The sequence below is a fragment of the Budorcas taxicolor genome, chromosome 24 (assembly GCF_023091745.1).
Source record: "Budorcas taxicolor isolate Tak-1 chromosome 24, Takin1.1, whole genome shotgun sequence".
Lineage (NCBI taxonomy): Eukaryota > Metazoa > Chordata > Mammalia > Artiodactyla > Bovidae > Budorcas > Budorcas taxicolor.
Genome location: NC_068933.1, coordinates 39747734 through 39769880, shown reverse-complemented (window position 1 = coordinate 39769880; position 22147 = coordinate 39747734). Strand labels below are relative to the sequence as shown.

General features: G+C 46.1%; 1 protein-coding gene across 1 annotated transcript in view; it reads left to right on the top strand.

Moving 5' to 3' along the window:
* The first annotated feature begins 215 nt into the window (after positions 1-215).
* Positions 216-22147, top strand: part of RARB (retinoic acid receptor beta) — a 183383-nt gene continuing 161451 nt past the window's right edge. The window contains exon 1 of the mRNA XM_052661557.1: positions 216-624. Coding sequence (XP_052517517.1) covers positions 468-624 — 157 coding nt within the window. The 5' untranslated portion in view covers positions 216-467. The remainder of the gene's footprint in view (positions 625-22147) is intronic.

Sequence of the window (22147 nt, the reverse complement as noted above, 5' to 3'; positions counted from 1 at the left end):
GTGACAGAAGTAGTAGGAAGTGAGCTGTTCAGAGGCAGGAGGGTCTATTCTTTGCCAAAGGGGGGACCAGAGTCCCCGCGCGAGCCGCCCGAGGACGCGGATGCCGAGGACGCGCGCGAGCCGGGCAGGGCTGGTCTGGGCACCGTCCGGGTAGGAGCTGCACCGCATTCCGAAGGCTTTTTGCAGGCGTCCGCTTGGAAGGAGAACTTGGGATCTTTCTGGGAACCCCCCGCCCCGGCTGGATTGGCCGAGCAAGCCTGGAAAATGGTAAATGATCATTTGGATCAATTACAGGCTTTTAGCTGGCTTGTCTGTCATAATTCATGATTCGAGGCTGGGAAAAAGACCAACAGCCTACGTGCCAAAAAGGGGGCAGAGTTTGATGGAGTTGGGTGGACTTTTCTATGCCATTTGCCTCCACACCTAGAGGATAAGCACTTTTGCAGACATTCGGTGCAGGGGAGATCATGTTTGACTGTATGGATGTCCTGTCAGTGAGTCCTGGGCGAATCCTGGATTTCTACACTGCGAGCCCGTCTTCCTGCATGCTCCAGGAGAAGGCTCTCAAAGCATGCTTCAGTGGATTGACCCAAACCGAATGGCAGCATCGGCACACTGCTCAATGTAGGTTTATTTTTTCCCTTCTTTTACCCAGAAAAAAAAAAAAAAAAATTGTCTCTCTTGCATGCAATAAAGACACTGGAAACAAACTGCAGTGCTAGCCAGACAAAGGATTTAATGATTTAATGCTGAAAGGGTGTGCTATGCTGGTGTGCATATTGATTCCCTCTGCTGAAAATTTCCTGTTAGATGTTTTCTTCCCAAACAACCCCTCCAGACTCCTGCTCCTCTCCTTACCAACCCTACCGTGCCTTGAAAATAGTGTTTAAAAAAAAAAAAATGTGGGCACGGAGAAGGGAAAAGTAGAGGGTGACCACAGGACTTTGAAACATTCTTCAAGTGAGGCAGTTTGACACATTTGTACAGTTTTTACTGAGATGTATGCAGAGGGGAATTTCACTTTGCTGTTCTTTGGATTGACTGCTGGCTATGTGTATGTATATATGTGTGTATATATATATATATATATATATATATATATACCCCTTGTGTGTTTCAACAATCCAAAGTAATTAAAATATGACATCTTCCTCGCAAGGAATTTGGCCTAATTGAGGTGGCTGCTGCTCCTGAAGTTCACAAACCACCAGTTAAAGCTGCTGCCTCCAATGTTTTCCTTGCAGAGGAAAGGCAATATTTCTTAGCATTGACCCTGCTGCCACCTTTCCGAGTCACTTTGTTGCTCTAAGAAGTTGCTGTTTTGCTAGAAAACTACTGGCAATGAACACCCCTTGGGCTGAGCCATCCATTATTTCCATATCTTGCAATTCAGCCGGGAACCTGGACGTTGGTTAAAGGAAGGGAAACATAAGTGGGGTAGCCCAGTTTTTTAAAAAAATATTGACTATTTGGTTATCTGATGCTGACGGGGTCCCGAGGCCCGCACTGGTCAACAGTAGCCTGGCTGCAGGCTTGGGAAATGAGCAGCAGCCCCAGAAAACCCCACCTCCGGGTGTCTGCAGTGGGAGCCTGCGGGAAGCATTGCCGCCCTGACAGTGATGTAGATAAATGGCCCCGCTATCTATCAAAATGTTTTTAGTACTTTATTTGACAATTCATTGGAGCATTAGCCTGAAAATGACATTTTAAATCTTTGTTTTCAAAGAGGTCAAAGTTTAACTGGAAGAAATTGAGTTTTCCTAATAACATGATGGCTTATCTAAAGAAAGGGAAGAAAAAGGAGAGGAAGAGAGGACAATGACAAGATTTAAACCGCCCTCTTCTGAAACTTTTTCTTAAGAATAAAGACTTGCTTCCAGGGCCAGGAAATCAACAGGTTTGTAGCTGAAAAATCAATAACCATTTGATGCCAACAGTCTAGCTGTCTGAATTAGTATTTCGTAGAGCCATAACCAGGGTAGAAAAAAAAAAAAATATATATATATATATATATATATATATATATCTTTTCAGAAGGTACCCTCAGTTAGCTGCTCTTGAAATGGCTTTACTTTCCTGGTGCCTGTTTTCTTTCTGAAGAGCTCAAAGAAATTGTTACAAAATAATTTTCCAATTTACTAAGGGAAATTTTAATACCTCTGTAGCAATTAAAACAGTATGGAATCTCAGGGAACTAGAGCGGTCTCAAACTTTTTTCTTGTGAGAGAAAGTTTTAATAAAAGGTTTTTTAAGGAAGGAAAAAAGAATGCTGGGATCCTGGCGTCAAGCTATTAGACCTAATAGAGGTTTTACAAGTAGACATTCTTCCTTTTGTAATTAACCCTCCAAAAGTGCCTATTAAGTTGCAGGAGTTGGGGGAGAAGCTTTGTTTGTTCTTGAACAAGTTAAACAAGGGATTTGCCTTATCTGGGGAGAGCGGGTGGTGAATGTGTCATTCACCTAGGGCCAGCCGATAAGCAAGAAGTGTTGATAACAGCAAAGTCCAGCTAATCAAAGAAACTTGCCTTCAAAAAAGTAAATAAAGGCATCTGACAAAGGGATTTCAAAAATTTCAGTGTCTTTATTTTTGTAAGCAGGGCAATTAGTGCTTGCTGTGGTCAGTTTCACAAGGGTTTCAACCCCCACCCCCCACTCCAGGTTACATGAATAGAATGTAAATATCACTTATGCCCCTGCAGAGTTGGAGGGCTTTTGATGGGTCAGTTTAGTTGTTCAAGTGATTGCATTTTTTAAGCATAAATAAAAGTTCTAACAAAGCTCTGCCATGCGGTGTTTGGCTCAGGGTGGCACAGCCAGTTAGGGCTTTTGAAGTAAAAGCATATTAGGGCTCCGTTTGTGTAAGTACAAACAACAAAAAAAAACCCCGCAGCCTTTTCCATTTTACTTAATGACTGTTTTGACAAGAAGCAGATCTGTTTGTGCTCTTAACAGAGAGGAAGCAGTGGGCAAGAAGGGGAAAAAATAGTACGAAATTCTAACCCAAACTATTTTCTACTCTGAGATCCCTACTTTTTATTTTTATTTTATTTTTTTATGGTGTGAGTGTGTGTCTGTGTATGTGTAGTAATTGGAATAAACCCTTTGAATGTAAACCATACCAGAAGCATTCCTTAAAAGGTGTTAGAATGTTCTTTTTATTTTCCTTTTTAATTCTAAAGACAGAAAAGTGATATGTCAACCAGCTGTCGGTTGGAGTACGGCCTGTGAATTGCTTCTAAAAATTCAAAGTCAGGAGTAGCGAGTTACTGAGGGCATGTGGTATGAATAATACGATTTAAGACTGCCCCTGGAGGTGTTGGGAGTCACTAAGTTTCTATTCAGATGCCTCCTGGATTATCTTGGGTTTAGGCTGCTCCAGATGTTTTCAGCATTAATTGCTCAGTGGGCATAGGATAAATCCTAATATTTGTGGTCTAAATATAGCAGTTGCTTTCAGTGAAATCATGAGTGTGACAACTTCTTGGCCCCTTTCCCTGTCTTCTCCCTACTCAACACATCAAAAAAACAAAGGAGAAAAGATTTTTTTTTTCCCAACAAGGAGAAATCATCTGTTTTTAAAAACAAACTATCAATGTACAATGAAAGAAGGAAAGAAGTACCCTTCCCAAAGTGCCGGGACCTGAATTTTCGGTATTAAACAGTATCTAAATCCTCTCCTAGTGAGATATAAATTGGGGTCAAAGTGGCAAAATCAAAGATACCCTCTGAAAGAGAGACTAAATAAAGCCTGACAGCCACCGTATGAATTGAATGGGGTTTTGAATAAATATTTCGGTGAAAAGGCTTAATTGTTTTTCTAAAGTAGGACATAATTTTCTGCTTCTCTGCCGCATGACAGTGGTTACCAACAGCATCAGAAAAAAGAGAAGAAAAGGGAATTCTGCTTACATCTCAGGGAGTGCACGATAGGTATGTTGGAAAGCAAGTGGAAGACTCACTAAGTTTTCCTTCCCCGTAGGAAGAAAACAATACTAAAATTTTGTCAGTATGCAGATAAGTCGGCACTTCTGGTAGGGAGGCACTGATGTGCAACTTGGAAAAAAATGAATAAGTAAATGTTATTACCAGAAAAGGGGAGATTCTAAAAAGTAGGTGGAAACACCAGAAGGAGACATGAGTGTCCTTAAACCTGGGCTGTGGAATGGATGGGAAAACGCCGGGGAGCATTGGATTTCGCAGCCCAAATGCAAAGCCCTCACACCCACACAGGCCTTCCTGTGTTTTTTTTTTTTTCTTAGTCGCTAAATGGTCAGAATGGCAATTTCTGATAGGTTAGGTGACCTGAATCAGAAGTTTTTCTCCTCATTTTTGAGGCCTGGCTCTGACCATGTATATATAACCAGTCAGTATCATCATGAACTTTGCTTTAAAGCAGAAAAGAAAGTTCTTCTGGATATCAGGTTCTTATAATTTCCCGTCAACATGTTAAGCCCCTGAGATGGCTAAGTGGGAAAGAGAATCTTACTGTTTTCTCCTTTGTACATTCTTGTGGAATGTAATCAATAGACGATCTCAGAAGAGAAATACATAGTAGATGAAGATTATAAATTCTGCACTCAAGGAGTCTGTAATCTTTATAAAATGAAAACAGTTTTTTAAAGGCTGGGGATTTTTTAAACTAAGAAATTACTGAGAGGAAGATGAAGATGTAAAAGCACATTGCAAAACAGAAAACCCTTCGAGTCCAGTAGGATTTACAAAATAGTAAATGCCGTGTTCATTTTAGGGCATCTTGAAAAGAATCTTCCATAGGGTTTGAGTTATGTATAAGTGCCAATAAATTTATCCTTAAATGACAGTTTTATACTTTAAATGTTCTCATATAAATTCAGTTAACTATCAATTAAATAGTTATTTCAGGAATGGGAGTTTTTTTGATGAAAGTTAATCAGAAAAATCTTGGCTGAAAATCTTTCTAAAAGATATTAATGTGGAATCTTGCCTTTCAAATTACAGGGTAGTTATGGCTATCATACATCTCAGCTTTTCTAGGATAAGCCACTTTCAAATACGCTTGCCACAATTCCCACAGAAGTCACAGAACTATGCCAGATATCCCAGCATTACGACATCTCCCAGCGCTGCCCCTTGAACCCAGGAGCCGCACAGAAAGCCTTTGTTTGGATCCTATGGTCGGGTAACTGCACTTTCACTCACAGCTTAATTTTTCCATTATAACGGCAGATCGCCCGTGCTGCTGGGTCGTGCTTCTGAACATGAGTTCCTTCTGTGGCAAAGCGTACATCTGTAACTAGAAGGCGTCCCTTGCAATATGGATTTAAGTACTATGACCAAGGTTCTGATGCCTCAAGTGTGTGTATTGGGAGTGCTGGAGGAGTGGAATTACACACTAAATCCCTGTGTACAAAGCTCTAACAGTTCTTAGCCAGCTTCTTCTTAAAAAGTTGACGGTGGAGGCGATGGAGAGAGGAGAGTTAACTCCAGTTTCAGATTTATCAGCATCCTGTCTGTAAGTGGCTTGGCCTAAGCACCTCTTGTTAAATAGGAGATGAGATAGCCTGCCCATCTGTAAGATCTAATAACAGCCTCATCACTCAGTATGTTGCCCTGGACGCTCCTCTTTTCCTTCCTGCCTCCTTCCTTCATCATTAAGAAGCACGATTCCCGCCCCATCCCAACCCCTGAACCCCTTCTAAGGAATAAAAAATAAAAGTTGCAAAAAGTTCTCTCCACCCAGGCAGCAGTAGAGTATGTGTTTGTATGTATTCTGTTATTTGTCTGGAGCTCCCAGAGCTGCTTAGGTGGGAATTCAAGCAGGCAATGGAACCGCTGACTTGCTTTTTCTCTGGCCTGGCAGGGTTGGGAGCCGGGAGGGGGTGCCTTTCAGTAAGATAAGACTCCTGGTCCCCAGCACGATAAGGCGGGATAACAGGAACTGACGTCAGGAGGTGACCCCGCCCAGAGGAGCGTTTCCTCTGGCGGGGCACAGGCTCCCCGGCTGATGGAGTGAAGCAGGGCCAGCTTGCGGGGGGCGGGGACGATCCTGGGTGACAGTGTCCCTCCTTGCCCAAAGGAGGTTTCTCCGAACAGAACAAAGAATAGCTTGCCAGGGCTGGGGTTTAATAAGAGCAGACTCTCGATTATAATCGCAATTTTAGGTTGTCATGCACTGGGTATTCGTTTCCCAGCTGTGAACAGCCTCCCTCTGATGTCTCCTAAGACGGTCTGTCCAGCAGGCACCAAATATTATCCCCCGTGAATCCTGCCAATTCCCCACGTAGAACCAAATGGGCGGGAATTCACATTGTCAGAGTTAATCCCTGGGACTCCTGTTTACTTTTCTAAACTCCAAGTTCCCACCCCCATCAGCAGCACCTGACAGCAGTTTAAAGCCCTGACACCGCCTGGCAGTTTTTCCTTTCCTCTTTCCTTCGTCCTTTTCTCCTAAACTCGATTAAAGGAAAAAAAAAATTTTTTTTTTCACTGTTTTTTGCCTTTATTAGTGTCTGCAATTTGAAGTTTGGAGAAGGTCAAATTCTAATGAAAGGATCCTAGTTGATTGTTTCCAGTTCATGCCATCATAGTCTACTGTTAAAGAGTATGCTTTTTTTTTTTAAGGTTTTAGTATTGAATAAGGAGTTATTCTCCTAATTTGACTCAGATATAGTGACATGTTTTTGTTGTGGTTGTTGATATTGATCAGTTAATATTGGTCACAGATTAAATTATCAAAAAATAGCTAAATTTAGAATACTGTGGTAGAAATGATGCAGATAAGACCAGATAAGATGAGTGCATCAGCTAACTGGAAAATGAAGATTTGAATCACATTTATCCTAATACTTCTCTAATTTTCAGAGCAAATGAAGACTTCAGTAGTAAATCTCTTGTCTCAAAAATGTTAAAGCTTTTGGGGCTACAGTACCTCTGTCTTGTCATTTAAGTTCGTGATTACAAAAAGGCTGTTTCAGCTTCAAAAGATTTTTTAGGGTCTGGCCTATTGGAAAGCTTGAGGGTATAATTAACTAAAATGGAAATGGAGGCAAGCGAAATTTAGTTCCTGATGTTTTAATTTAGCTCAGTACTGCCATGTGTTATTGAAGAGAATTCTTAAAGGCAAACATAATTATTTCATTATGGTCCTCAGAATGCTTTCATTGGCTTTAATGACAAGAAGCTGTATAAAAAGGCATACATTTTAATTAGTCCTTCTTATATTTACATCAGATAAATAACAAATAATTGATGAAAAACAAGTCTTTGGGATGGATGATTTCACATAGTGTGCTGGTTACAGTTTAACGATGAAACATTTCTCTGCTGCTTTTTAATTATCCAGACATTACAGTAGTGGGGCCATGGAGCTAAAATACTGTTGTTGCCATTTTATTAAAAAAAAAAATCATGATTAATGCCTATGAATCGGAAGTGGGGAAAGGTAGCTAGAAGCGTCTCTCAGAGGAAGAATATTGCCGGTCCCATTAATTTTACTGCGTTTGTTAGCACTCATTTTGATCACTTTTATCTTTTACGCTTCATCCTTTTGGATTAAGACTGTCAGGGGTCTCACCTGCGTTTTTATGATCACGTCTCCTAAATCCAGTGCTCTCTTGCTTGCTGCCTGTGCTGAAGACTTGGCTGGATGTACCTTGCCAAGTGTGGACTGGAAATCCAGAGAGCCGCCTTCCAAGGGACAGGCCCATTTTACCTCTGATCTTCTAGGAAAACCCATTTCCCATGATCCATCCGTTTGGTGTACAGAACACTAATTGTTATTATTGATTTTAAATTCCGTGACCATTACAAGTAACCCAGATGACTGGCAGATAAAGGGTAATAATCCATGGAGTTCTGGAACTGTTTCATGTTTGTCTGGAGTACTTTATGTGATCAATATTAACTGCCCCATTGAAACTAACTGCTGTATCAAATAACAGTCAATCAAATGAATGTGCTTAGAGATTATTTATTGAAAGCTCTAATTGTTCACTGGGGCCCTGCTTATAAGAGGGAACAATAGGAAGCAGAGACACGGCGAGCCGGTTTGGATGTGCTGGGAAAGCTGGAGGATGCAAAAGTCGTCTTTTGCTGCCTGGGCCACGGGTTTCTAAAGGCACAGGTTGTAAGTAGCCTCCCAGGAGTTCCGCTGCCACCTGTACGTGGGGATCGCTCTGGAGAGGTGGGCGGAGTGACTTCCTGGCTCTCAGCCCTGGGGCTGTGGGGTCGTTACTCTGAGAATTTCACAGCGGCCTCTCCGCCTGCCCGGCACATACAGAACTCTGAGCATCTCTCCACCTGCGGTCCCCGTGCTGCGCCTGGCCAGAGGAATAGCCTGTCTGGACACAGGATCAATTTCTATAGCCACGGAATGGGACATCGCAGGATTTGTAGCAAGATCAGAGATAACGTCAAGGAGCCTTCTGCCCTGCCCTGAAGACACACGGAGGTCCCTGAGTCGTCCTCCTCTGCTTTCAGCTCGAGGCTGTGACTCGCCTGCCTTCGCCAACAGCCACGGTGTCAGCCGAGCTGGTATCTCTTTCCTGCGTGAGATGGTTCCTCTGTCTGGGGCCCGTCGCCGAGGGGACAGTGCTTCCCATGTCAGTGGGATAGCGCTGTGGTCTCGATGTTGTGGCATCTATTCACCAAGCCCCGGGACTGAGTGCAGACAGTTGACTTTTATGCCTGAGCATGGTCACCCTCAAAGTTGTCACTGTATGCCTCACCCAGGGCTCTGTCATTCAGGGATGGGTTAGATCTTGCCAAGGCCTGTTCAACAAACAGCTCTTGGGTGTGTGCCATATGCCAGGCTCCCCCCCGACACGTCCCGGTGGCAGAGGAGGGACCCCCCAAGGTGAAGTCCACGCCTCCCTTGCTCTTTGGACTCTGCACGTAAGGGAGACACTTGTGTACACACGCCACCGTGACAGGGCCCTGCGGTGACACAAACGCAAGGATGTCCCTGGGGCTTTGGAAGTGGGTTTGATTACAGACAGAGCTAAACCCACTGAGAACCAGAGCTCGTGCCTAAGGAGAGGATCACACGGGTTACACATTTTTGTCACAAGAGGCAGGCAAGAGGTTTTTCTGGGTGTAGCCACCGTAGGTACGTTGTAACTGCAGTTTACAAAGCAGAGTTTTAACCTCTGCGATGGAATAAGGTCATACCTTCTGAACCTGCTTCTTGAAGACTCACAGGATGTTTCTGGAGTGTTTGTTAAATCATGTTTTTAGGGGGTTGGGTCTGATTAGATATTTTTTTAAAAAATCACTTCTTTCTAAAAAAGTTTTCTTGGAGTATAGTTCATTCACCGTGCTGTGTTAGTTTCAGATGTATGGAAAATCAGGTATACAGTGAATCAGTTATACACATACATGCATCCATTCCTTTTCAGACTCTTTTTCCCATATACATTGTTACAGAATATTGAGTAGAGTTCGCTGTGCTCTACAGTAGGTCCTTGTTGATTATCTATTTAATCTATAATAGTGTGTGTTTGTTAATCCCAAACTCCTAATTTATCGAGTTTATCCCCTCCCCAATTTCCCCTTTGGTAACTATAAGTCTTGTGTTTGAAATCTGTGAACCTGTTTTCTGTTTTGTAAATAAGTTCATTTACGTCATTTAAAAAAATTAGATTCCACGTATAAGTAATATCATATGATATTTGTCTTTCTCTGACTTAACTTCAGTCAGTATGATAATTTCTGGGACCATTCATATCGCTGCAAATGGCATCGTTTCACTCTTTTTTATGGCTGAGACGATTCCTTTGTGTATACAGACCACGTCTTCTTTATCCATGCATCTGCTGATGGACGTTCAGGCTGTTTCCACGTGTGGGCTACTGTGTCACTTTTTATTTCTGATTGTTTTTGAGACTTTCTTGCTGTATAACAAAGTGCCCCCCCAAGCTTAGTGATCTAATGGATATTATCTCAGTATTTTGTGGATGGACTGGGCTCAGCCGGGCAGACCTTCTGCTCCAGGTGATGTCCGCTGAGGCTGCACTGCGCAGGGCTAACATGGGCTGGGCGCCCGGGGCTGGCAGTGGACGCTGGCTGTTGGCAGAGAGCTCAGCTGGGCTGTCACCGAGTGTCCCTCCTGCGCCTCTCTGCATGGCGGCAGTAATCCGAGAGAGGGGCCTAGAAGCTCCTGGGCCTCGGAAAGGCTGGAGCAAAGCTGGCACGTGGTCACTGGGACTGCCTGCTGGTAGGGGAGCAGCTGGGCCTGCCCAGCTCCCGTGGGGCCACTTCTCCATCGGGGGGGCCCCCGGTCCAAGAGCACGCGCCGTGTCCAGTCTACACCACGGTCGTCACCCCGTGCCTTAGAACCCGAGAGAAGCGACCGTCTTCTGGTTTAGGGAACTTGAGGAGCTGCGGCAGGGTTCTTGGCTCCTTCTTCAGGCGGGTTAAACACTTGACGAGACCTTACTCTAATCACTGTCCCTACGTTATTATCGCAGACAGTCATGTGAGGCAGCTATGATTTGCCTCTTTTCACAGAAAAGAAAATTGAGGCTCAGAGAAAGTGAGTTTGATAGCAGTGTGACAGCGGAGTGAGGAATTCCTGCAGAATGTTTATGCCCTAATAACACCATGTGTGGACCACGGAGGGCTTCGGTTTTGGAGAAAGGTGGGAGAGAGGTGAAGGACTGGACCACAGAATTTCCTCTGATTCCATCATTTCTCTCATAAAAGACACAGCCTTTTAAACTGTAGAAGAAGCTAGGATGATGTTTGTTCCTTCGTTCTTCTGTCTTCCATCCTGTTTGTTGTCAGAGTCTGCGCTGACCTGGTCCCTCTGTGGCTCACAGGAGTCTGAGTCAGGACTGAGGATTTGAAAGGAGGTGAAAGCTGAAACTCCAGTACTTTGGCCACCTCATGCGAAGAGTTGACTCACTGGAAAAGACTCTGATGCTGGGAGGGATTGGGGGCAGGAGAAGAAGGGGACGACAGAGGATGAGATGGCTGGATGGCATCACCGACTCGATGGACGTGAGTCTGAGTGAACTCCGGGAGTTGGTGATGGACAGGGAGGCCTGGCGTGCTGCGATTCATGGGGTCGCAAAGAGTCGGACACAACTGAGCGACTGAACTGAACTGAACTGAGAGATGAGAAAGAAGATTTTCTTGTTCTTCCAGCTTGCTCAGAGCGCTCGTCTGGAGATGGACAGCAGCGGTGATACCTCTTAAACAGCACTACTGTATCTTCCATTAACTGAAAAGAAGAGAAGAACTTCTAGGAAACACTGAAAAACTTATATTTTGGTCTTTGTCCCCTACTTTCAGTATCTGCTTGTTTTTAGGGTCCCAAACCTATGGAAGCTAAAGCTCCAATACTTTGGCCACCTGATGCAAAGAACTGATTCTTTGGAAACAATCCTGATGCTGGGAAAGATTAAGGGCAGGAGGAGAAGGGGGCGACAGAGGATGAAATGATTGGATGGCATCTTCCACTCAATGGACATGAGTTTGAGCCAACTCTGGGAGATAGCGAAGGACAGGGAGGCCTGGCGTGCTATAGTCCATGGGGTCACAAAAAGTCAGACACGACTTAGTGAGTAAACAGCAACAACAAGCCTGAGAAAACTGTGACTGTTTAACGAAGTTTACGTTAATCATCCTGATGGTGGTTTGCCTCACATAATGCCCTTATTTCTGTGGTTTCAAATAGTTCACTCTTCATATCCGCAGGTTCCACATTGACTGATTGGGCCCATCTCAGATGGAAAATATTCAGGGCAAAAAGTTCCAGAAAGTTCCAAAAAGCAAAACTTGATTTTGCTGCACAGCTGGCAACTATTTGCACAGTATTTACATTGTGTTTGTAACTATGTGCTTCGGGCTTATGTTCTATTAGGCACTATAAGTAGAGACGATTTAAAGTATACCGAGGATGTGGGTGTTGTATGCAAATTCTATTCCATTTTATATAAGGGACGTGAACATCCACAGATTTTGGTGTCCGCAGGGATCCTGGAAGCAGGGTCCCGGAGATGTAAAGGACTGACTGTATGTTTCAAGTGCAATGTATTGTTCTGTATTTGGGATTTTTATACACCATGTTCTACCTGTTTCTTTTGTTTGAAATCTAATTGTTGAATTACAGATTTTGAGGAGGCAGATGGGTGAACTGACGTGACTATCCATGTGTCATGTAGAGTGTTCTGGGTAGATGCTGCCTGCGGTCCTGTGTGGACCCCGTGGTGCAGTGAAGCTGGGCACTCTTCCTGCACAGCTTCCGCCGTTGCCTTGACTGTTTTCGTCTGTACAATGGGTCGATAATGCTTACCTTGCAAACTCTGTCATTGTTCCTGTTTAGTAGTAAGTCGTGCCCAGCTCTTTTTTCAGCCCTATTGGCTGTAACCCACCAGGCTTCTCTGTTCATGGGATTTCCCAGGCAAGAGCACTGGAGTGGGTTGCCCTTTCCTTCTCCAGGGGATTTCCCTGACCCATGGCTTGACCCTAGATCTCCTGGACTGGCAGGCAGATGCTTTACCACTGAGCCACCTGGATTGTGTCCCCTTAGCAACCTGGGAAGTCTTTGAGGTCAGCTATGGTGTCCTCTACCTCTGTCTCCCCAGTACAATAGCAGTCTGTCAGCACAGCTAGTGTGGTACCTGATCAGCACTCAGTTAACCATGGTTAAGTCTGCGGATATAGGTGTTCAGGCACATCACCCCTTAAGGTCCCAGTCACCTGGTCTCTCCGGTAAGATTTTTTGCGAGGATGGGAGCCACCCGTAATTCTGTTTCTGACACACTGATGGCTGGCCGCATGAGGCTGTTGAGCACCTGAAATGTGGCCAATGTGTCTGAGGAACTGAATTTTTTATTGTATTTAATTTTGGTTAAATTAACTTTCAGTAGCCATATGTGGCTCGTGGCTACTGCATTGAACGACACAGCCGTATAAACTCAGCTATTAATATTTTTTCAATATTTGTACATTCTCTTTATTTCCCTTTTCCTTCAGCCTTTATTCACCTCTTCTATTGCTGTTCAAATAGCTCCAATTATCTCTTTATGTAGCCCGTAAATAGGCTGCAGGAGAATGTAAACAGAGTACTGGAGGGCTGTGATTTCAGTCAGTGTTTAGCTTGTTTTCCTTCTGGGTGGCACTGTTTTTCCTGGGGCTTGCCAAAGACTTAGCACTTATTTTGCTAATGCGCATTTTGCAGAGCTCAACCAAGACTTGCCCAGAATCCCTGTGGACTGGGCTTGAATGCTGCTCCTTGTGAGGGAGAGGACGAGTTCGAGTCCCACGCTGCACGCCTGCATGGGTTTCAAATGGACGCCATCTCTTCCAGCCTTTTCCAGCCGGTTTTAATTCTGCTTAAGCATGTTGAACTGCAGGGAGGCAGAGAGGAATAGTAGGCTTTGCTCTGTGGAAGCCTCGGTGTGTGTCCTAGACAGTGCGTGCTTTCTCTCTCAACAGCGGCTTCTGCCCGTGTCTGTGCTGCTCAGTAACCCAGTGCCGGGCGCACAGGACGTCCTTGGGAGCTATCTGAATACGGTTCAGGGAAGAAGAACCGGAAACTCAGAACATCTCAGGTGGCCTCTGCTTTCGTTTATTTGTAAATTTGAGGGTCACTCAAAACACCTGAAGCAGACTTGAGGGGGTGTCTAGAACTTGGGAGGGCCATCTTGGCGGCGATGGCAAGCCCTCATAAACACGTCAGCTGGAAAACTGGCTGCAAATATGAGAGGGGGTGTTTCCATGGGACTCACTGTGCTGTCTCTGGAACAGAATTTCTGTTCGTCTTTCCCATTCACCTTGTCAGTCCTGCCTCCCTTCCTTTTTCTATTCATCCCTAGAAAGGGGGTGAAGAAATTAAATAGAAGTAAGACCAAGTCAACCATCAAGAAAAGCTGTTTAAAATTTTTCTTTTATTGAAATATAGTTGGATTTACAAAGTCGGATTAATTTCTGCTGTACAGCAAAGTGGCGTACATTTGTGTGTGTGTGTGTGCGTGCTCAGTTGCTCAGTCGTGTCCGACTCTTTGGGACCCCATGGACTGTAGCCCACCAGGCTCCTCTGTCCGTGGGATTCTCCAGGCAAGCATACTGGAGTGGGCTGCCATTTCCTCCTCCAGGGGATCTTCTAGACCCAGGGATCAAACCTGTGTCTCCTGAATCTACCTGCATTGGCAGGCGGATTCTTTACCACTGTGCCACCTGGGAAGCGGGTGTGTGTGTGCGCGCGCGTGCGCGCGCGCGCGTGTTTGCACGTGTGCGCGCCTGTGTGTGCGCGTGCGTGTGTGTGCACGTGTGTGCGCGCGCGTGTGCGTGCGTGCGAGCGTGTGTGTGCGTGCGTGTGCGTGCGTGCACGTGTGCGCGTGCGTACCTTTTTTGCTATTCTCTTCCATTACGGCATCTCAGGATATTGGATGCAGTTCCCTGTACTGTTCAGCAGGTCCTTGCTTTTTAATCCATTCTATTAATATACACAGTGGTTCGCATCTGCTAATTCCAAACTCCCCATCCTTCTCGCCACACCCCTCCCCCTTGGTAACTCAAGTCTGTCCAGCCAAGATAAATTTCTGAACCAAGGTTTTTTTCCCCCTCGAATGGTTTCAGGTTGTGACTGATTTTATTGAACAACCGCCATCGTCATGGTTCATATTTGTGAAGTGTGTGTTACCTGCGTTTTATGCCAAGAGCGTAAAATGATCTCTGTCCTCTCATCCTCACAACAGCCCGAAGAGAAGGGCGCTGCTGTGGCTCCATTCTCCAGATGAGACTCCTCAGACAGAGGGGTTCGGGCGCCCGGATCTGTGAGGCAGGAGAGAGTGGGGCGCGGCCCCCCTCTCAGCTTTGTGTGATGTCGGGGCTGCTTCCCTCTGCCAACACTGAGAAGTAAACCCCCATTGTCTTTGCAGGGAGAGGGATGGAGCGCGGTTGCAAGTCTCAGAACCCACAGGATAATGAAAGGGTTTTCAAGTGAAAGCTGGAAACAATACGTATTTTTAACAAAATGGGCAGTTACTCTAATTGCTGTGCCCTACTGTTCAATTCCTTTTTATGTCCTAATTCATTAAATTATGTGCACACACGGGCTTGTCATTTACAGATGTATGCACTTTTAACAGGCTTATATGAAACAGATGTTTCACTAAAGGTAACCGAGAGCAAGTGATCTAAACCCTCCATTACTGAGTATCAAGTGAGTATTCTGGCCTGTCACCTGCAGGGTTCTCTGCTATTAGTTTGAGCTGCAGTGTCCAGCACGGGGAGGAGAATTCAGTCCGTCCCCTGGAGGAACAAATGAAAACATAAAGAGCCAAGAAGCAGACAACTGCATCTCAAAATAAAAGAGGGTGTGTGCAGGTGACAGGCAGGCGGTATTCACATGCGGGCTCAGGTGGATAGGAATGAGCTTTACAAGCAGTTGGAGGAGAACAGACCCATTGCGTTACAGTAGATTTTTTTTTCTTTACTTTTTAAGAGCCTTATTCTATCTTAATCACCACAGTCTTTGAATTCATAACTGAGCAATTATCGTGCTCTTTTTAATCCAGAATTTCTCAGTTAATTATTTTTATTTTTTTTTTAAATATTTTTTTTTGGCTGCACCGCGTAACTTGTGTGGTCTCAGTTCCCCAACCAGGAATGAGCCCAGGGCCCCAGCAGCGACCTCAGAGTCCTAACCACTGGACCGCCAGGGAACTCCCTAATTCCTTATTTTTAGATGGAATTGCTCCATTGCTATTGTAACTGGCTGGAAAGTGGACGTGCATCAGTGAGCGTGATGTCAGATTACTGTCTCCCAGATTCTGAAAGAGTGAGGTGGGCTCTTTCCACAGGCGCTTCATAGCTCCACGTAGTCACCGTTAGTTAAAGATAACTGTAGAATGAGTTTCAGTTAGGTGTGCCTTAAAGCCCAGCGCCTTACTCCCTTCCAAGGCTCCGCCTCCCTTGGGAGCTTTCCCGTGGCTGCAGGCGGGCGGTGCTGAGCTGGACCTCTCTTGCGGCCGCAGGAGGCCGGATGCTCGCGGCGGGCTTCTCCATGTCCTGTCCAGGTCCTCTGCTGAGGCTTCTGGAGCAGCTGGAGGCTGCCCGAGCCTCTTTCTTCACATTGCCTCCTGTGACGTGGGCTTCCTCACAGGGTGGGGTCCCTAAGCTCTTCACGTGGCTTCTCCCAGAATGAGCATTCCGGGAGATGCAGACAGCCTCTCGGGATCTCGCCTCCTGTGTCACAGTGTTACTCTTGCCGTATCTCTTTGGTCAAAAAGAAATCAAAGTGGCAGCCCGGATGAAACGGGAAGGGCCCACCCAGTGATGTGATGCTCCCTGGAGGTGTGGGTCCCCGGGCAGGCCCTCCTTGGAGGCCACATACATACTAACTAGAAAGAAATGCACACCTCTTTCAGTACACAGTCATGTGGCCTAATACATCCACAGTGCCATATACTGGAAGACATATGTCAGCGACCATTTATTTCAGGACTTATTCAGAGTGTTGGGGAAAAATAGTAATCACGCCTTAAAGTCCAGAGTGAAATTTATTGTATATGGATTCTCTAAACAACAACAGCAAAAGGCTGGAGCAAAAAGATGGCTGAAACTATGTCATTTTGTACGTTCAGAGCTGGAAACCGTCACAAGTGAAATATAAAATGGAACATGAAATAGTAAGTGGCATATCAGGTTTATTGCATATATGACCATGAGACTGCTTTTTATTTTGTCTTATGGAGCTCTAAAAAAATCCATGTAATGGATTAAAGGTATTAAAACTCCCATCTTCCTCCTGGCTCTAGGCCAGAGAACAGGGCATGATAAATAATCCCAATAGACAGAATATGTAGGAAGGAATTTTCAAATGTATTTACGATAGACATATTGACCTCCCTAACTAATAAAAATGTATACATGAGGTTAGTTTTGAAGGAAATGTGCAGACCTTACACATTTATGGTGTATATAAATATATACTCTCGTGCTAGAATCCTTAAAATATTTCCCACATCCCTGTGACATATGGCTATCATATTCTGTCTTTACCCTAGAAGCAAAGAAAAGCATGGATTTTATATATTTTATTTTCATGTGCATTTACTCTAGGAAGGAATAATTTTATTTATTTTAAAGCAGGAGCCAAATCTGGCCGGCAACCTATTTTGTAAATAAAGTTTTATTGGTACATGCCCCACCTACTCATTTACCCACTTGCCTGCGGCTGCCTCCTGCAAGCCACGGAGCTGAGTGGCCGCGACAGAGACCATGTGTCCCGCAGAGCCTGAGATATTTACTGTCTAGTCTTTCACAGAAAGAGTTTGCTAATCTTGTCTTAAAACGTTAAAAAAAAAAAATTAGTAGGGCAGTTAGACTAGAAATGAGTGCCTTGTTTCTCAGTTATAATCCTGTTAGGTAGATTCTGGAAGCCAGTTCTGGACCAAGCTGGTCCCCAGCTCCATGATCTTGGCCAAGTCATTTAACTTCTGGTAAATGTATCTGATAATGATACTGATCTCTGCTCTTCTGCACACTTTTGCCACGAGGGAGCAAGGAGGCGATATGATGAAAACCCCTGGGTCCTGCGTCACCAGGTGTGATGCTGGCTGCTGACAGTGGCCGAAAAGGCCATCACGTATTCCATAGTGCACAGGATATCTCGGCAAGCATGTCTATGCAGACTTCATTCTTAAACTCACGTTTCCACCAACTTTTATTGGGCCCCCGCTGTGTGCTTTTAGTCACTGAGCATTCAAAGGCAAGGCAGCTGCAGCCTCTGTGTGCTGGTGACGAGCCCAGCCATGGCAGCCTTGGGAACCATCTTTGCTGTCTGGTATTTTTAGTTGTCCGTCTGCGTGGGCCAAGAACAGTGTCTCCTAACTTCTTTTTAATTTGGCATTTAGCACGGTGTCTGGTCTTGCCGGTTGCTCAATAAATACGTGTCAGCACCTGGATGTTGCTGGCTCTTAATCACGGTCCCGTCCGTCTGCACACCCCCACCCCCGGCGGCCCATCCAAAGTGCTAGAACTTTCGGTTCAAGCAGTCGTGGAAGGCTCTCAAGCTGATAGAGATTGCCGTGGCAAGGAGGCATTTGGGGAAGCTGTTCTGGGGTCTGTGCACACGGATTGGGGTGATGCACAGAGCTGGGTGGAAGCCACACCTGAGTGGGAGGGTGAGGAGGTCGGGCTGGCATGGTGCTCCGCTCCTCTTAGCCTAGGGAGGACTGCATGAGGAGGGATGAGTGTTCTGAGCAGGACGATGGAAGGAAGGGGCAGCATCAAGACTTCTTTTGATTTTTTAATTGGAGAGCAATTGCTTTACAGCTTTGTGTTGGTTTCAGCTGTACAACAGCATGAATCAGCTGTAAGTATCATTGTGGCTGTTCAGTAGCTCCGTCGTGTCAGACTCTTTGCAACCCCGTGGACGGCAGCACACCAGGCTCTCTCCTGTCCTTCACTTTATCCCGGAGCTTGCTCAGACTCATGTCCATGGCGTTGGTGATGCCAGCCAGCCATCTCATCCTCTGCCACCCTCTTCTTTTGCCTTCAATCTTTGCCAGCATCAGGGCCAGCAAATACATACTTCTACAGATACACGCCTCTTCTCCCCGGGGAGCCTGCTCCCCCATCCTGCCCCCAGACAGTCACAGCGCACCGGGCTGAGCCTCCCTTGCTCTACAGCGGCTTCCCGCCAGCTCTTTTATACCTGGTTGTGTATATGTGGCATATTGAAAAGCAGAGACATTACTTTGCCAACAAAGGTCCGTCTAGTCAAGGCTATGGTTTTTCCAGAGGTCATGTATGGATGTGAGAGTTGGAGTGTGAAGAAAGCTGAGCACCGAAGAATTGATGCTTTTGAACTGTGGTGTTGGAGGAGACCCTTGAGAGTCCCTTGGACTGAGAGGAGATCCAGCCAGTCCATTCTGAAGGAGACCAGCCCTGGGTGTTCACTGGATGGACTGATGCTAAAACTGAAACTCCAGTACTTTGGCCACCTCATGTGAAGAGTTGACTCATTGGAAAAGACTGATGCTGGGAGGGATTGGGGGCAGGAAGAGAAGGGGACAACAGAGGATGAGATGGCTGGATGGCATCACCGACTCAATGGACGTGAGTCTGAGTGAACTCTGGGAGTTGGTGATGGACAGGGAGGCCTGGCGTGCTGCGATTCATGGGTTTGCAGAGTCGGACATGACTGAGCGACTGAACTGACTGAACTGTGTGTATGTGGATGCTGCTCTCCGAATCCGTCCCACCCTCTCCTGCCCCCGCTGCATCTGCAAGCCCATTCTCGATGTCTGCGTCTCTCTCCTGCCCTGAAGATACGTTCATCTATACCATTTTCCTGGATTCCATAGATATGTGTTAATATGCCCTATCTGTTCTTAGCATATCAAGACTTGCGACTGATGTGAAGAAGGGCAATGGGAGGTGAAGACTGTTGAGGTTGATCAACACAGGCATGAGCCCCTGATCCCAGAACGATGGTAACTCTGCTTGAAGGGCCTGAGGACAGGCGCTGGGCCCAGTACTTCACCGTGACTCATCATTGAATGGGCGTGGTGATCCGGTGAGGGCTCTGCTGTCAGTTTTTACAAGAAGTAAGACTCAGAGACATTAAGGAACTTGCCCAAAGTCACACAGCTAGAATTAGGATTTGAACCCAGACCAGCAGGCTTCAAAGTTCACATTTCTAACCATGTGCCTCAGCTTGTCTGTGAAGATGGAAAGCTCCCCGAAGAAAGGAATATCCCCAAAGACCTGAGCCTTGAGGCCTTCTCACAGGTGGTAAAAGTTTCTTTGAATTATTTTTTCAAGTTTTCCTTAGCAGTCTCTCCTTCTTTTTTTAAAAAGCTTTACTGAGATTAAATTTACATCCCATTCAGTTCAGCCTTTTAAAGTATGCAATTAGTGGGTTGTAATATATTCACAGAGTTGTGCAACTACCACCACTATCTAATTTTAGAACACTTTCATCATCTTGAAAAGAAAATCATAGTGGTTCATTTTACGTGTCAACTTGCCTGGGGTGCCATGGGGTGCCCAGATACTTGGTCAGACATTATTCTGAGTGTTTCTGTGAAGGTGGTTTGTTTTTTGTCTCTCTTTGTTTTTTTATTTTATATGGGAGTGTAGTTGATTTACAATGTTGTGTTAGTTTCACACAGACAGCAAAGTGATTCCGTTATACACATATCCATTCTTTTTCAGATTCTTTTCCCATATAGGTTGTTAAAGAATATTGAGTAGAATTCCTTGTGCTCTACAGTAGGTCCTTGTTGGTAATCTATTTAAGATACAGTAACTGTGTGCTAACTCACTTCAGTCATGTCTGACTGTTTGCACTCCTATGGACTGTAGCCCGCCAGGCTCCTCTGTCCATGAGATTATGCAGACAGGAATACTGGGGTGGGTGGCTGTGCCCTCCTCCAGGGGAGCTTCCCAACCCAGGGATTGAACCGGGGTCTCTCTTGTCTCCTGCACTGGCAGGAGGATTCTTTACCACTAGCACCACCTGGGAAGCATACAGCAGTGTTTGTGTGTTAATCCCAAACTTCTGATTCATCTCTCCACACATTTCCTGCTTTGGTAACCGTAAGTTTGTTTAGCAGTTTCCTTTTTTTTTTTTTTTTTTACCGTTTATTTGTTTATTCAGCTGTCAGGATCTTTGTGACATCTTGCCATGTCTTTCCTTATGGCACAGCACTCTCTGTGGCGCGTGGGTTCCAGAGCACAGGGGTTCCAGAGCATGGGGGTTCCAGAGCGGGGTTAGGGTTAGTGGGTCCCAGAGCACAGGGGTTCCAGAGTGCAGCGTGGGGGTTCCAGAGTGTGGGGAGTTCCAGAGCACGTGGGCTCCAGGGCATGGGTTTCAGCACGTGGCGCAGGGGTTCCAGAGCGCACTGGCTCAGCAGTTGCGCTGTGTGGGCTTACTTGCTCCTCGGCACATGGAGTCTTCCTGGACCAGGGATCGAGCCCATGCTGCCTCTGTTACAAGGTGGATTCTCAACCCCTGAACCACCAGGGAAGCCCCAGCAATTTTCTTTTTTAAGAACTCAAACGAATTCCCTTTGACTCCCTTGTCCCTCTCACATGAAGAAACAGAAATCACGGTTATGGAAGAAGAAAAATCAGCCATGTTAGAGCATCTCTCTAATCTGAACACTCCATGTAGAAACATAAGAATCTTTGAAAATGAAATATCCCCCAGTGCGTCCCTGGGAGCGGGTGTGTGTCATCATGTCCCTCACTAGCTCAGTCGTCGCGTTCCTCCACTAGAGGCTTTGCAGGTGTTTCCAGTCGCCCCTCAACGCCCTGGTCCTCCCGGAAGACCCACGCCTCCTGAAGGCATCCCGAACCTGCAGACAGGGACAGCAGAGCCATCACACAGCCTCGGGTTTCCTTCTTGTGCCAGATACGTCCTGGCTAAGGAAATAGAAGTGGTCCACTGGCAAGAAAGGGAGCAACCGCCCAGGGAGGGGGCGGGAGCCCTCCTCTCCCCTCCCCAGCAGAGCCCCCAAGCTGGGGGTGGGCGAGCCACATGAGGCCTGAGTTGCACGCAGAGTCGCCCGCCCTCGGACCCTCATCTGAGCTGCTCCACCCTGCCCCGCTTCTCGGCAGGGAAGGTGAGGCAGGTGTTGCAGCCTGCCCTGTGCGTGCCTCCGGACCCCGGCGTTTGCCTTAGGGGACTTTCCTACCACACTGCTTTGACTGGAAAGAAGCAAGCGCATTCTTGCTGTCCCCTCGGCGTCTTTCCGTTTTAGTTTTCCAGTTTTACTTTTGGTCCTTAGGCATGGGTCTGCTTGACACGGTCTGTATTTTCTCAAACTTGCTGCCAGGGTCTCTGCCAGCCTCCGGCCAAAGAAGCTCTGCAGGATCACAAGACAGGATGTCAGTGTCCCGTCCTTGCCCAGCACCGGGGTCACACCGGTTCTCTTGAACCCAAATCACGCGCCTGCCAATTCCTGCTTGTCCGCTCCCCACTGTATGACCTCGAGCAAGTTCCCGCACCAGTCCGCACCTCCAGTGTCTTGCCAGGAAGTAATTTTTAGAAATAAAGACGAGCTCTCTCATAGAGGCATTACAGGGGTCAAATGAATCAATACACGTCAAACGCTCAGAACAGAATGGGGGTGGTGGCCAGCCCCCCGTACGTGCTCCGTGAGTGTTGCTGTTAATATCGTCCTATCGTATTTGTTTGCCTGGATGA